This window comes from Tenrec ecaudatus, chromosome 4, assembly GCF_050624435.1.
Source record: "Tenrec ecaudatus isolate mTenEca1 chromosome 4, mTenEca1.hap1, whole genome shotgun sequence".
Classification (NCBI taxonomy): domain Eukaryota; kingdom Metazoa; phylum Chordata; class Mammalia; order Afrosoricida; family Tenrecidae; genus Tenrec; species Tenrec ecaudatus.
Window position 1 is genome coordinate 60,662,073 of NC_134533.1, and position 17,424 is coordinate 60,679,496.

General features: G+C 38.6%; 1 protein-coding gene across 3 annotated transcripts in view; it reads left to right on the top strand.

Annotated features, from left to right (window-relative positions):
* SBF2 (SET binding factor 2) overlaps positions 1-17,424 on the top strand; it is a 384,097-nt gene that overhangs the window by 55,517 nt on the left and 311,156 nt on the right. For all 3 annotated transcript variants that reach the window (XM_075546087.1, XM_075546088.1, XM_075546089.1), the window contains exon 2: positions 2,625-2,710. In XM_075546087.1, the coding sequence (XP_075402202.1) occupies positions 2,625-2,710 (86 nt within the window). The remainder of the gene's footprint in view (positions 1-2,624; positions 2,711-17,424) is intronic.

A 17,424-nucleotide genomic window follows, 5' to 3' on the forward strand; every position in this document is an offset into this window, starting at 1 on the left:
AATGGCTTTTGTTTTCCTTATTCTTTGAAAGTTGGTCTCTATTGGCATAATTAGATCTCCTTGTTTTGGCCAATGTTGATTTTTCTGGTTGATTGTTTAAGTTTGATTATTATAATATTAGTTTTGAGTCAAAGTTAGAAGAACCTTTTAAAATATGATTTGTTAATATACGGATTGTATCAATCAAGGATGGACAACTTGGGACTTGCTAGATGAATATTGCCGTATTTTAATCATTGCTATTAACATGTAGTGGGAGAAAGATGTGGCTTTCTGCTCCTTCCTGTAAAGATTTGCAGTCTCGGAACCCCAAAGGGGCAATCTGCCTTGTCCTGTAGAGTTGCCACGAGTCAGAATTGACTTGATGGTAGTGTTTTTTGGTTTATTAACACATAAAATTTAACCTCTGTTCATTGCCCTCTAAACTACTAAAATGAATATTTCAGTTACATGAGGGACTCAAAAGTTCATAGAACAGATGGAATGAAAAGATCGTTTTTTTCCCCTCACAGATTTTCGGAAGCTCCGGTGTCTATGCTTGGAAAGTCAGGAGTTCTGTTCTCCTAGCTTTGCACCTGTGCATAGTCATTTTCTCTGTGGAGAGACTCTTCTGAGAGGAGGAGGGAGGCCAGGGAAACATTACGTAATATCAGTGTTCCAAACAGAATGCTTTGGGATAAGTAGAAGAACGGGTACCAGTGTCAGTGAGGTTTTGACTAAGATTCTTTTTACTCTGTGGAAGTTTGATGCCAATTGGGGGAAAACTTAAACTGTGCCAGTATTGATTTTCTTTTTTTTTTTTTTTTTTTAAACAATTTATTGGGGCTGATACAATTCTTTTCACAGTTCATACATATACATACATCAATTGTATAAAGCACATCTGTACAGTCTTTGCCCTAATCATTTTTTTCTCTTTTCTTCTTTTACATTTTATTAGGGACTCAAACAACTCTTACCACAATCCATACATATACATACATCAATTGTATAGAGCATCCATACATTCCCTGCCCCAATCATTCTCAAGGCATTTGCTCTCCACTTAAGCCCCTTGCATCAGGTCCTCTTTTTTCCACCCCCCTCCCTCCCCATTCCCCCCTCCCTCATATGCCCTTGGTAATTTATACCTCGTTATTTTGTCATATCTTGCCCTATCCGGAGTCTCCCTTCCCCCCTTCTCTGCTGTCCCTCTCCCAGGGAAGAGGTCACATGTGGATCCTTGTAATCAGTTCCCCCTTTCCAACCCACTCACCCTCCACTCTCCCAGCATCGTCCCTCACACCCTTGGTCCTGAAGGTATCATCCACCCTGGATTCCCTGTACCTCCAACCCTCATATGTACCAGTGTACAGCCTCTGTCCTATCCAGCCCTGCAAGGTAGAATTCGGATAGTATTGATTTTCTTAAAAAATATTTTCTGGAGGAAACGTCGCGCGCGCACACACACACACACACACACACACACACACACACACAATAGATTATTTCCCCATCGTATGGTATGTAAGTGCCAGCAAACAAAAAGCAGCAGCTGTAAATCCAATGGGTAACAGATACTGAATCTAAAAAGAGTATTGTGGCTTTCATTTTAGAGTGGGCTGGGACTGCGTGTAGCATAGGACATCATGTAAGGTTCTTTGAAGAGTACAGCCAAATGCAGTCTAGCTCCTAGCGTGTACTGTCCGTCCTCAAGTTCCTTACATAGTGCATCCCTAAAGTTGGCTTGCAAGTTGATCTCTTTTTGGTGTCACAGGGTCATTTTATAATAAGAGTGCGGTAGGCCAGAGTTCTGGAAAGGGAGCACTGGGACATTTGACAGTTTCTGGAGACATTTTTGGTCATTACATCTTGGGTGGAGGCATCTAGTGGGTTTAGGCTAGGGATGCTACTAAACACCCCGCAGTTGACAGGGCAGCTATCCACAGCAAAGAATTATGTGGTCCCAATGGCAATATTACTAAGGCTGAGAAATCTAGCCTAGACTATGGTCAAATTCCCACTCTAAATAAAGCTGGAAAAATTTTACCTAACCTGTAACAGAAGTGTAGTGCTAACAACACATTTTAGCTACCACTTAAATGACCTTGTCTTCATAGTTTCAATTTTATGAAAAAAAAATAATAATACTTTATAAATTATAATCAACAGTTCATGGGGAGGTGGGGAGGAAGGAGAAAATGAGGAGCTGATATCAAGGGCTCAAGTAGAAAGCAAATGTTTTGGGAATGATGATGGCAACAAATTTATAATGTGCTTGACACAATAGATACATGTGTGGATTTTGACAAGAGTTGTCTGAGCCCTCAATAAAATGATTTTAAAAAGTTTCAATTTAGCATACTGAGAAGGTTATCTGTTGGGGAACAAAGGATTCTTATTCCCAGGATATAGTAGAGGCTCTAGTTTTCCCTATCGCTTCTCTGTTTTTCTGTGTGTCACTTTCTGAGCATCTATAGGATAGGGTTCACTTCAGTATTATGCTTAGAAGACAAAGACATTTATGCTCTTTTAAACTTAAAAATGATGAAGTAGTATATTAATTTGTTCAACAAATGTTCATTTAGAAATAAATATGTATTTCTTATTGCCCTGTAACTAATTCACTTGGATTTTATTAACAGGATCAGGAGAAGGCCTGGGGAAAATAATCCAGAGATTTCCACAGAAGGACTGGGATGACACGCCTTTTCCCCAGGGAATTGAATTGGTACGTTTGTTCTGCATTATTGAACTCTTTTCTTTTTTTAATAATTATACTTTCCTCATATTTTCAAATGTCTTTAAATGTTTCAGTAATTGGTTTGTTTGGGATTTTCTGTACAATGCGTTTTATGTGAATGTTTACACAGTAAATTAATTTCCCACTCAATTCATACGTAAACTGTTCCGTAACACTGATTTCTCTTGCAGCAATTTGTTAGCTCTCTCCCCATTTCCACACTACTTTCCCGGTTCCCATCCCTCCAGTTTCCCTGCCTTGCTTGCTTCCTGTCTTTGCTTTTGGGCAAATGGGGTTTGGCCTCATACAATTGATTGTCATAAGGAGCACATTCCTCGTGGGCATTAGCACTTATTTTGTAACCTAATCTTTTATTTGGCTTAAAGGGTGACCCCCCCTAGGTTAAAAGAGCATTTTCAGAGGATAGTCATGGGGAGTTCCCCCAGGGCCCATCAGTCCAAGAAGTCTGGTCTTTTTTATTTGTAAGAAATTTGAATTTTGTTCTACAGCCCTCCCGCCCCCCCCCCCCAAGTCTAACCTAGTCTTTGTATTATGACCCTGGTCAGAGAGGTTAGTGGTAGCTGGGCGCCATCCAGTTTTTCTGGTCTCATTAGAAGAGGCTGTGATTCATAAGGGCCATGAATTCTGTGGACTAATTGCTTCTATGGGTGTGGGGGAAGGGCCAGCCCCCCCCCCCACTAATCACAGGTTCGAAAAACGCAATTGTACGGTGGAGATATATAAATATTATATTAAAGTCTTAGAGAGCATGAGAGATAGAAGAGAGATTGAAATAATGGAGTCAGACACATTTCATGGTAGCATGCTCACCTCAGCCCCGCTTGGTGGTCCACGTGCAGAGAGGAGGAGGGGAAGGAGGACCGGAAAGGGAACAGGGGAGGAGAAGGAGCCCATGAGAGGCCAAGAGGGGAACCCAAGAGATAGCTCTGTATTGCTCAGCCAGGCCTATATACCTCTGGGGGAGTGCAAGCCCACCAATTTCAGGTAAAGACATGCGTCACAGGAAAGGGCTGTGCTATAGGAAATACAGTAATGGGAGAGGGTTGGTCTAGGGATATACACATAATAGAAAGAGGAGGACTGGGGGTATACATGTGGCAAGATGGGGGGATTCTAGATTCAAGATGGCAGTCTGACTTTGGATGTCACTGAGCCAGTTTGACCTGTTCCCTTGCTCAACTATAGAGACCATTATCAGTAGGGTATAAACTCCTACTACAGGGACCAAGCTAATGGTTGCAAGTCTTTAGGGAGAAGTAGCCCATTGTCCTTAACAGCAGGGAGGGGACCTGTCTGTAGTCTGGCAACTGACTGCCTTAGGTAACTTGAAAATTATTTACCATTAGCTACAAGCAGTGCCCCGAGTCCAACATATTTGGGGGAGACAACTTGGGAAAAATCTTTCTGCTTCCCACACATGGGTCAGCTCTTGGGCTTCCCTCTCTCTCCTCTGCTCCAGATGGAAGAGACCAAGAGTTGAATCTTAGCGGGCTTCTGCAAGCTTTTGAGACACTGGCTGCGACTCACTCAACTAGGATGTAGAACATACTCTTTGTGAACTAATGATAATATTCACATCTTTGGGAACTCAAAAAAAAAAAAAAAAACCCCGCAGATTCTTCAAGTAAAAAAATCTTAGCTTGAGTGCTGATTTACACCAAAAATATTTACTGTGTTTCAGGAATGAAAATGCCAGGTTGTTTTGTTTTTTGTATTTTTTTTTTTTAGTGAAAAAAAAAAAAAAAGAAAGAAACACAAACCAAGAACTAGAGGTTGGTTTAATGATAGCCAGTCAGGATTTAAGTTTGGTCTGGAAATCAAAAATCTGAATTTTTTTTTTTCTTCCTAGCTACAAGAGATGTAGGTTGCATTGTAAATGGTAGAGCTTGTAACTCCTTTAATTTCTGTCAGCCTCTTAAAAAAAACTTTTTGAGCTAATAACGGTGAGTACAAGAATGAAGAAAATGTTCTTAAACCTATTGTAGTGATGATTGTACAACTCTTCTTGATGTGATTGAACTATTGAGTTGTACATGACATGTGAATTTTATGCCAAAGAAACTGTTATGAAGACTTTTTATTGTGAATTAGATGACGGCTTACAGACCATCAGTTTGGCATTCAGCACTTCATAGATATTTTGCTTCTACTCATCCATTACAATCTTCAGTATATCATCATTTATCCTACATCCGCCCTGAGGTTCCTGTTTCCATGTCGTTTCTTAATCCTGTTGGGAACTTTATCTTGGGTAAAATCAGCCATTTTGATTATTCTAACAAGAAGGTGAGTTGAATCCCAGGCCTGAAAGATAAGGAGTTAGTCTTAGGAGTTCCACCAGTTTCTGTTGAGCCAGTAAGCCTACTCTCTTTATGGGTTTGAGTTCTCCCCATTTCCCCCCTCTATCCAGGTCCTTCTGATACGATCCTCTTCAGAGAAGCTGGTAGAGGTAGCCCATGTCAGCCATTGTCAAGAGATTTAGAAAAGGGAGCATAGTTCATGATGCCCTTTCATGGTGGCAGATGTATGGTGGTAAAATACAGGTGTAGAAAGATGCTCATTGAAGTGTCTGGCACATATGACAGTGTTTTGTGGTATGGTTCTCCAACTATACTGGAGTGAATGTATGTATGTATTTGTACATTGTTTGTATGTACACTCACCCACACACGTCTATGAGTGGTGTCTTCCAGGCAATTCTTACTGAGAGACATTTGGTACAAAGACTCTGGAGCAGATTGCCTGTGTTAATTACCAACTGCACAGTGTGACCTTGGTTAAGTAACTTTACCAATTTGGGGTATCAAAACACCCATCTGTAAAATCAGAATGATTCTACTCGTCTCATAGGGAAGGTCCCTGAGCGGCACAAAGGGTTTTTGCACTGGGCTCCTTTCCTCAAGTTGGCAGCTCTAACCCACTCAGTGCAACACAGAACAAAGGCTGTGTTCAAAGATTACAACCAAGAAAACCCTATGGAGCAATTTTACTCTGTAACACCTGGGTCTTTGTAAACCAGAAACTACTTGAAGGTAGTGGCTTTAATCTCAAAGGAATGCTGTGAAGATAAAAATGGAGGGGAGAAAATAAGCATAAAATGCTCAGAACAATGGCTTACCTGAAATAAGTATTCAATAAATGAGCTAGCAGATTATTTATTGTTGTTACTGTTGCTGTCTGTTTGACATTTTGTGCTGCCCCTCACCCCCACCCCCACTGCCATTCTTCTGTTAGCATGAATCAGAAGAATCTATCAGAATGAAACTGATGTTAAAAACTTCTCATCCCAGCTAATAACTGTCTTGTTCTACTGAACTGGGGACCACAGGTGCATCAATGCTTACTTTCCATTGTCATAAGCCAGTTGTATAAAGAACGCTGTGGGTTCTGTAGGCCTCAAAGAGAATACGTCTTGAATTGTGATCTTAAACATGGAGAGAAATGTGAGAGCTCATGTGATACCTTTATCATGTGATACCTTCATGTGATACAAGTCCCTTGTATACCTTTATTTTTACCCCATTATCTGCACGTCCCATTACTTGGTCTTAAGGTGTGGATAATCAGGTTTCTATACTGTAAAAGCTTTTAACCCATTTCAGCATCCTTTTTAGTGATGAAAAAGGGAAAAAGTTGGGTCTGGAGACCTTACAGAACCTTTGGTTAGCTCTTGCCTCTCTTCACATCAAAGTCTAGTGTTGTAAACCACAACAAAAATCCCAGATCCACTGCCATAATACCAATTGTAACTCAGAGTGCCCTATATAAACAATGAGAATATAACGTGAATACTACCTTTATGAATTTTAATAAGAACAGATATTATGGGACAGAGAGAAGATCATGGATTATCATATTTAGCTAAGGACTGAGAAAAGATAATTTTTATGTTTTGAAAATCAGTGGAATGTTGTTGTTCAGTGCCACCAAGTGGGTTCCCACCCATAACAACTGCATGCACAGAAGAATGAAACATTTCCCCCTCTGCACCAGCCTCACAATTGCTCCTGTGCTTGAGCCCATGGTCGCAGCCACTGCGTCCATCCATCTCCTTGAGGGCCTTCCTCTTTGTCACTGCCCCTCCGCTTTACCAGACATGATGTCCTTCTCAAGGCATTGGTCACTCTTGACAGTATGTCCAAAGTATGTAAGAGGAAGTCTTGCCATCCTTGCCTCTAAGGGACATTCTGGTTGTCGTTTTTCCAAGACAGATTTGTTTGTCCTTTTAGCAGTCCACGGTACTTTCAATAATCCAACACCACAATTCAAATGCATCAGTTTTTCTTTGGCCGTCTTTATTTAGTGTCCAACTTTCATGGAGCCCTGGTGGTACAGTGGTTATGCATTGGGCTGCGATCTGCATGGTCAGCAGTTTGACACCCCCTGTAGTTCCTCAGGAGAAAGACTGGGCTTTCCACATACATAAGCAGTTACAGTCTCAGAAACCCACAGTGGGTCACTATGAGTCAGCTTTGAGTTGATGGCAGAGGGAGAGAGAGAGAACTTTCACATGAGTATGAGTCAATTGAAAATACCATGGCTTGGGTCAGGCATAGCTTGATCTTCAAAGTGACATCCTTGCTTTTCAGTACTCTAAAGACATATTGGTCCAGTTGTGAGAATGTGTGTCTTCCTTCTATTGAGTCATAGTCCCACCAACCTTCCTCCAGTAGCAAGGGAGAGAGATACATTGACTAGCCTTTTGGTAAAGAGTAGCCTTTTCTTTTTATAAAGACGTTAGTTCTAGTGCAGTCAGGGTCTCTCCAGGTACAAGTCAAGTCATGTGCTGCTGGAGTTGGTAAAATGGAGGGTCTAAGACAGCAGTTCTCAACCTGTAGGTTGCGACCCCTTTGGGGGTCAATCAACCCTTTCCTAGGAGTCTCCTGATTCATAACAGTGATGAAGTAGCAATGAAAATAATTGTATGGTTGGGGAGTCACCATAATATGAGGAACTGTATTAAAGAGTCACAGCACAGGAAGGTGGGGAACCACTGGACTCTAAGACATAGACACAACTTCTCACTTTTTCTTTACCTCTGGTTTCCTAGCTCACGGTATGACAAAATTTTAGCATTTCAAAGATTTTTTTCAATCAGATGAAATTTTAAAGAATACTGATATGTTGAATTATGTTAGGAATATTTTAAAACTTTTTCATAATTGATAACAATTCTAATTCTTTAATATCTTTTGTGTTTTGATGTGCAAAAGTATTTTATCTCTATCAAATCCTATTTTTTTTTAACATAGTAGAATCATTTACTGTTTTTGTTGCCTTTTTCTTATTTCTTGCCTTGTGCTATTGTATGTGTTAGAAATGTGTAACTGTTCTGCCTACAGATCGCCAATAACATAAATAACTGAGGTATGCCTTATAATCTTAAGTAGCTCTTGTAGCTCTGTGCTCTCTGAATTCGTGTTCTGGATTTTATCTTGCCATGTTTTTACATCCATTGCAGTGGCTACACAGAACTCACAGAGAAAGTTCATTATTAAAAGGTATATTAAGGAAGGTAACAAGTTGTAATACCGGTGAGAAATGTTCAGGGTTGAGCTGTGTATGAGGACATGTTACAAAGTTCTGCTAAGTCAGCTCATAAATGCCTAAACGGCATACCACTTTGTTACAAGCATCAATCCCCAAGGCATTCAGTTTAGCTTAAGCTCTGTGGGTCAGCCAACCCAGTTTCCTGAATTAAGTGCCCATAGGCACCCCACTCCAGTAAGCCTGAGCTATTGAATAGAGATCAAATTTATTATTGATTTTATCTGGTGACAAATCTGGATCCAGAGAACAGTATTTCTTTTCTGTTCCTTCCTCTCAGAAAGCACATCAAGGGGAGATGGAGGGAGGTTGACGGGGGTTTGGGGAGGAGGGATAGTAGCTTCAGAAATCTGCGGAAAAATTCCCTTATCATTTAATTCCATTTTCCATGAATTTTTGTAACCCTATTCGTATTTAAATTGTAAACAAAATATAATTGCGTTCAGCATGTAGACTAAACTCTAAGCCTTCTTCAGAAGGATTTTAGGAATCCATTCATTTGTAAATCAAATCCAGTATTTAATTTAGAGCATACTGAATTTACTTTCTTGATTTTAAAATAGAAACTATCTTCTTTTTCTTTTCTTCTATTGAAAAGTAGTGAACTTCAGTATGGAAGGACTTTAAAAATAAAAATATGAAAATACGCTTAACCAAACATAATGACTACTTTTCCAATTCTAGGATATTTTTATCCCTTTCTTGTGCTTTTTAGGCATACAAGGAAACCACAGACAGCCATATAAATAAAGTTTCAGTTAAATTTAGTGACAATATTTCAAAGAACATTAAAGCATTGTTTTGCTGAGGTATTCTATGGCTAACAATCTATTTCTGACTTTGGGAGCAAATGTTGTCATTGGCTAAGTCATAGACATCAGCAAAATGATATTGTTTGGCACTTGCTCTTTTTTTCTAAGATGCCTGGTTTCAGAAATGAATCTTTTAACATAATTCAGAAAATATGTCCAAATCTATACTAGGGAATGCATACACTGAGGCATTTATATATATGCATGAGTTTTCTTGATGACTGAAATAACTATGATAAATAAATTTTCTGGTGTGAGTGAAAGAGAACAAGACATTTCATTAGAATTTCCAAATATGAGACCTTAAGCCATTTGTTCAGTTCTTTAACTTATAGACAAGTGACTTAACTACTTTTGACATAAATTTAGTCTCCTGTAAATTTAAGTGTAATTTTAAGTTAAGAGGAGAAAAAAATCTTGTAATCAGCATGCTGTAGATGTAACGTAGAAAAAGTACATTAGTATGGAATTATATTTGAAGGCAGATAAGTATATTTAATTATCATACAATGCTTTGATTCTTTAATCTATTTAGAGTGAAACAAATATAACAAAAGCTTTAGTACTCATCTGACTTAGATATAAAGACAGTTTGGCTATGGAACTGAGTTTACAAAGATTGGAAGAGAATTTTATCTTTTCTTTGTAGAGGAAAATGTATGGAAGGAGAATGAGTTAGTGAACATTTTGTCGGACAGAATCAGTGTTCACCAATATCTTCAGAGGCTAGAGTCGTGGACCCTTTATCAAAGAAGAGTAAACTATAATAGGTACAAATTTAGGCTCTTGCAAGGGGGAAGAACAAGACAACTGTACACAAAATGTAGAATAAAGTTAAGTTGAACAATATTTGATAAACTGTGACCTAATTGACATGCTAGACTCCACCCCTTCACAAGTTGATACCAGATTATGTAACTACCACATGCTCTGTGAGTTTTTGGAACAAAAGGAAGTTTAATGGCCAAAATCAGGGATTTAGGGCCCATAGGTTGAGGCTTCCCAATGAAATTTTTGTGGGATGGTCCTTGCTACCCTTAAAGAATGAGTAGGTGCATTGTTGTGATGGTTCTCGTGCAGCTTTCTTCAATTTTTCTCCAATGCACATTTCCATTTTCTAAAAGTCCTTATTAATACGCCCCTGTGCTCATCCTGTATCCTTTGAGAAAAGTCCATGATGATTACCCCTTTGGATTCTCAAGAAGCAGTCACCATTACCTCCTGCCATGCATTTAAATGATGCAGTAGATCCCTTCACACACCACTGTTATGATAGGACCTTTCTTTTTGAAGACACCTTAATGAGACGGATACAAGCATATTAGTAAGCTACCTTGACTGCCATATGATGATTGTAACGACACATTTAACTCAGTTTTATTTGGCATAAATCTGTTCATGTATGAGCTGGAACTCTAGGTGACAACGCTTTTGACTTACCTTCATAGTTGGCATAAGATTGAATGCTATCCAAATGTCTTGTCAGTAGAGGGCTGGTTGAATTAATGAGACTATGCACATTTAATGGAATATTATGCAACTATTATAAAGTATGAGATAGAACTTTATGTTCTAGCATGAATAGATCTCCAAAGATATATTGTATAGCAAATGGCCAAATAGCTTTGGAAAGAACAAAGTTAGCAGATTTAAACTGTTTGCTTTCAAGATTTAATATATAAGCTCAATCGTCAAAATTATGTGTTACAACTTTTAGGTTAGACATACAGATACATAGCATCTAGAAGCAAACCTACACATATGAGAGGCCTTTAAAAAGTTTATGGGAAAATATTATTATATTTTAATTCAATTTTATATGAACTTTTGAAGGGCCCTAGTATATGATAAATTGATTTCCAACAGAGTTGCCAAGTTGTGAAAAAGATTTTCAACAAATGGTACTGGAACAACTATCTATCCATCTGGTAAAAGACAAAACAACCAACCTTTACTGTACCTCATACCATGCATAAAAATTAGCTTGAACTGGATATAGACTAAATTTAAAAACTAAGTATTTAAAAAGAAACTTAGGAGAACATCTTTGGGACCTTTGGTTAAGCTACAACAAAAACATAATAGAACCAAGTTTTTCTGGAAAACCTGGAAAAGTAGTCTGTCAGCCTCCGAAAAGGTGGGTTATCAGATGACAAGATATCTTACTTTATTTATAGGTTTCCTTTGGGTCTACAATATATCTTAATGCCATTTGGACCCTCTGTTTTTTGTATTTACCTTTAGTGAGTAGGAGAAAATTAAAATGAGGGAACATACTGAAATATAGGAGCAACTCACGTAGAAATTTCCTAATGGCAAATTTTCTTCTTCAAGTTAGAGTTTGGGGGATAGCCAAGTCCAGGAATGCCTCTGCAGCAGAACTTCTTCATGTAAGTTTTGATTAGCTTAGATAGTAGCCAACTTTGTTGTTAGGTACCATCTAGTCTGTTCAATGATGTACAACAGAACAAAACATCGTCTGGCCCTGGGTCACGCCATCTTATTGAGGGTCTTCCTCTTTTTGGCTGACCCTCTACTTTAGCAAACATGATGCTTTTTCCTCCCGGGGCCTGGTTCTCGCCTGATAACATATCCATTGTATGAAGATGGAGTTTCACTATTTTCATTTCTGAGAAGTGAATGCTGTACTTCTTCCAAAACAGATTTATTTGTTCTTCTGGAAGCCCATGATACTTTTCAATTTTTTTCTCCAACACAATCGTTCAAATGCATTAGTTCTTCTTCTTCAGTCTTCCTTTTTAATTGTCCAACTTTCAGAAGCATATGAAGTGATTGGAAAAATACCATGACTTGTGTCAGGCTCACTTTAGTCCTTAAAATGAAATCCTTACTTGTCAACACTTTAAAGAAGCCTTATTTAGCAGATCTGACAAATGCAATCAATATTCCATTTGATCTCTTGACTGCTATTTCCATAAGAGTTGATTATGGATCCAAGTAAAATGAAATCCTTGACAATTTCTCTCTCTCTCTCTCTCTCTCTTTATTGTTTGCAGTGAACTTGTTTGTCACAAGACTCCAAGTCCACTTCAGTTTCACTGTCCTCCTTTTTTCTTTAAGCCATCAGACCACTGTTTAGGTTTGAGGGCTAAGGAATCGGGAGGGGCTTTTCCCTTTTCTCTACCATGATGTCTCTTGGCTCAGCTGTGAGGATTTTGTTTTCTTTACATTGAGTTGTAGTCCATATTTAATGCTGTAGTCTTTAACCCTCATCAGCATGTCCCTGAAGCCCCCTTGGCTTTCAGCAAGCAAGGTTGTATCATTTACATAATCATAGGTTGTTAGTGAGCCTTCATCCAACTCTGATGCCACATTCCTCTCCATATAGTTCACGTTCTAGGATGATGTGCTCAGCATACAGGTTGAATACATAGGGTGAAGGGATACAACCATGAACACACCTTTTCAGTCTTTAAGCCATACAGTATGCCAGTATTGTGTTTGAAAAATGGCTTCTTGGTGTGTATACAGGTTCTTGCAGGAACACAATGATGTGTTCTGGAATTCCTATTCTCTGCAATGGGATCTATAGTTTGTTAGGATTTATACTAGACAACTTCAGATATGTTCAGCATTACCATGAATTAAAGACTTAGGTAAGATAGGGCTCTGGAATTTTGTATCTTTATGCTTCATTATGTAAACATGTTTGATTACAAAGGGCAATCATTTTTTAAGAGAGTAAAGTACAGGATCATCATTTTTGCCTTCAACAACTGAAACAACTACCAACCCTTCCCATGACTTACCTTATTTCAGCTCCTGCCACTCTCCCCGCCAGCCCTCTGCCCCATCTCTGTCGCTTTTTTAGGATATTGTTTTTCCCTTTACCCACTTAATACTGTTTACTCTCTAGACCAGTGGTTCTCAGTCTTCCTAATGCCATGACCCTTTAATACAGTCCCTCATGTTGTGGTGACCTCCAACCATAAGATTATTTTCGTTGCTACTTCATAACTGCAATTTTGCTATTGTTATGAATCAGACTACCTCTCTGAGAGAGTCGTTCGACACCCAAAGGGGTTGTGACCCACAGGCTGAGAACCACTGCTCTAGACTATTAATCTCCTTTCCCCTTCGCCTCTCACCCCTGGTAACCACTAAAGTCTGTATCTTATGGCATGAAAACTTTTTCTTTTTTCATATCAGTGGTTTCATGCCATTTTGTGATTGATTAACTTCACTCTGTATCATGTCCTCCAAATCCATCCTTGCCTGTGAGGTGTTTCACAGTTTCATTGTTTTTTTTTAACAATGCATAACATCCCATTGTGTATATACTCAGACAAGTTTATTTATCTATTTTCCCCTATAAGCATTCACATTGTTTCCATCTTCTGCTATTGTGAATAGTACTGTGATGAACATGAGTTTGCATCTATATCTGTTCATGCTGTGTTCCTTATTTCTGGAGGTGATGTCCCAGGTAGTGCGATTGCTGGGTCATATGGTATTTCTGTTCCCAGTTGTTTGAGCACCATGCCACTTTCCATCATAGTTGGACCAGGTCAGCTCACTGTGGCATCCATTGTACTGGCAGAAGTATGTAAGGAATGCTTTTTTTAAATACCACCCTCGCCAAGATTTTTTTTTGGTGATCCAGATATCCTATACTTACTGTATATGTACCTTTCTAAGTGGCTTGTCTCTGTCCACCAACAGTTTCCTGCTGTTACACTGAAATGTGTGTACTAATGGGGCACGGTAGGAATGGTTTTCGACATCCCTTTAAATATAATAAAACTAAGTAACATAGGCTAATATTTCATAAATTACTCATGAGAAAATAGCAGTTAAGTTTATTTCTTTAAATAGCTAATTCTGCTAGTTTAAGAAATATACTTTAATTTAGGAAGGTCAAGAATTATCCAGAAATGTAAATATGTGTGCGAATTGAGATCATTGCTAAAGTTAAGGAAAATTTGAAGAAAGTCAAGATTTGGGAAACTAATGAGAAAAATTGCAGTGTTTACTAAGTTAATTTTTTTTTCAGTGCAGAATTTCTCTTCATTTCATGGAAGACTTCGATGACAAAAGGATGGGTGGGGAGGTAGCATGCCAAGCAGGACATAGTAGAAAAGGGTTATTAGCTCAGCATTTCAATAGTTCACAGTTTACAGAACAAATCAGTATTCCATTCAGTGACTCACACTCATTTTGTTTCAGGTCATTGGTTGCAATCTCTACACTGTAAAATCCCATATCCCACTTTCTCCCTGTTTCCTGCTTTCATTCCTCCTCTGTTTCCAACCATTCATGCCTTTTTAACTTTGCCCTTGGGCCCTTGCTGCCCTTTTGATCTCAAATGATTCATTATTCTGAAAAGTGCTTACCTCTCTAGAGTTTGGGAGTTTTTTTGTTTTGTTTTTTAACCTTTCTATTGTTTGGCTGAAATTGAACCTGGAAGTAAATTCAGTTCCAGGTCTGAAGGGAGACTCAGGACCATAGTTTTGGGTCCTGTTATTCTCTGACCAGTAAACCTGTTCAGGTTTTTGAGTTTGTTCTAACTATTTCTTTCTCTATCTAGTGCCTTTTAATTTGGTCACTTTCAGAGTGGTTGGTAATAATAGTTAGGTTAGGCACCATCTGGTTCTTCTAGTCTTAATACATTAAAGACCGGATATTTTTTTTACCAACTTACTCAAGTGGCCAGGTATTTTTTCGGCTGTTAGTTGTTGTTTTTTTGCATTAAACCACAAATGGCTTTACATCTCATCAATTTTTTATGATATTTATAACTTTCAGTTTTTGAATATAAACTGTCTCACATTATAAAACAATATTTTGCAATGTATGTGGAACATTATTACTTTTATGAACTATAATCTTCATGAAATTATAAACTTCTTGTAAAAGTAATCAACATAACCCAGATTACTTTGAAAAATTAGAAAAATTAGGGCTAAGAATGTCTTCATGTTTTTTGTCTAATGGGAGACCACTGGAGCGATTTAGGGGATGTTTTACATTTCACTGAGGTTTGGTCAGGATAAGTGCACAACTCCTTGCAAAACAATTCAAACAAATAGTAACTATTTGATTTAACCAAAATACACTAAAATGCTAAATAAACAAAAAGAACATGAAGACAATGGAGTTTGATACATTCACTACTGCTGTAAACACCTAATAGATGAAGTAGTTAAAATATATCCAAGCAGATGGCATCTGAAGACAGCATGTAGAAATCACGAGTTATCTCGCGATCCATCCTTAACAGATGATGCATGAAACATGAGTAAACTTGGGATCCATCCACAATGTGTTAAGATCTTAGAAGCTGGTGTTCACATGGTCTATTGGTCAACTGGACAAATTGTTTCCAATTGTCTTCATTTGTCTCTATTCTGATAAGGAAAGACTAATAGATACAACTTGGCTGCTCGCAAGCTTTCAAGCCTCCTGTTACCTCCCAGTAAAGTAGAATGTAAAATGTTGTCTTTGTCCACAGTGACCTTAGTGTCTCTTAAGACTATAGTCCTGAACCCCAAGCTCTAAGGTGTTTGGTTATAGTTAAGCAATTTTAATAATTTCCCCTTGTATGCACTATTATATTCACAGATGTATTTTAACAGTGGTAAATTCATGTGTAGAAATATTCATTACTGTATAATTCCATTTTCCCCATGAGCTCTTCGAAGCCCTCTCCCTTGTATAAGCATGGTAAGATCCCAGACTTTTAACTCTGCAAAAGCATTTTTAAACTATATCAAACATGCTTTTTATTAGATTTTTTTAATTTTAACAATTTATTAGGGGCTCATACAATTCTCATCACAGTTCATACATATACATACATCAATTGTATAAAGCACATCTGTACAGTCTTTGCCCTAATCATTTTTTTCTCCTCTTTTCTTTTTTTACATTTTATTAAGGACTCATACAACTCTTATCACCATCCATACATATACATACATCAATTGTATAAAGCACATCCATACATTCCCTGCCCCAATCATTCTCAAGGCATTTGCTCTCCACTTAAGCCCCTTGCATCAGATCCTCTTTTTTTTTCCCCTCCCTCCCCTTTCCCCCCTTCCTCATGTGCCCTTGGTAATTTATACCTCGTTATTTTGTCATATCTTGCCCTATCCAGAGTCTCCCTTCACCCCCTTCTCTGTCGTCCCTCTCCCAGGGAAGAGGTCACATGTGGATCCTTGTAATCAGTTCCCCCTTTCCAACCCACTCACCCTCCACTCTCCCAGCATCATCCCTCACACCCTTGGTCCTGAAGGTATCATCCACCCTGGATTCCCTGTACCTCCAGCCCTCATATGTACCAGTGTACAGCCTCTGTCCTATCCAGGCCTGCAAGGTAGAATTCGGATCATGGTAGTTGGGGGGAGGAAGCATCCAGGATCTGGGGGAAAGCTGTGTTCTTCATCGGCACTACCTCGCACCCTAATTAACCCATCTCCTCTCCTAAACACCTCTGAGGGGATCTCCATTGGCCGACACTTGGGCCTTGGGTCTCCACTCTGCACTTCCCCCTTCATTTAATATGGTATATATATACATATACATATACACATATATACACATACATACACACACTTATATCGTTGTTGTTTTTTTTTGCATGATGCCTTATACCTGGTCCCTTGGCACCTCGTGATCGCACTGGCCGGTGTGCTTCTTCCATGTGGGCTTTTTTGCTTCTGAGCTCGATGGCTGCTTGTTTATCTTCAAGCCTTTAAGACCCCAGACATTATCTCTTTTGATAGCCGGGCACCATCAGCTTTCTTCACCACATTTGCTTATGCACCCATTTGTCTTCAGCGATCCTATCATGGAGGTGTGCAGTCAATGATATGATTTTTTGTTCTTTGATGCCTGGTAACTGATCCCTTTGGGACCACTCGATCACACAGGCTGGTGTGTTCTTCCATGTGGACTTTGTTGCTTCTGAGCTAGATGTCCGCTTGTTTATCTTCAAGCCTTTAAGACCCCAGTCACTATCTCTTTTGATAACTGGGCACCATCAGCTTTCTTCACCACATTTACTTGTTCACCCACTTTGGCTCCAGCTTTTTATTAGATTTTTAAAGTCCTCTTCCCCAACTACATCTTTTTAAAAATTTTCTAAATTATTTATTTAAAATCATTTTATTAGGGATTCATACAACTCTTATAACAATCCATACATACATCAATTGTATAAAGCACATTTGTACATTCATTAACCCTTATCATTCTCAAAACATTTTCTTTCTGCTTAAACCCTTGGTATCAGTTCCTCATTTTCCCCACTCCATCCCTACTCCTCCCTTCCTCATGAGTCCTTGATAATTTATAAAT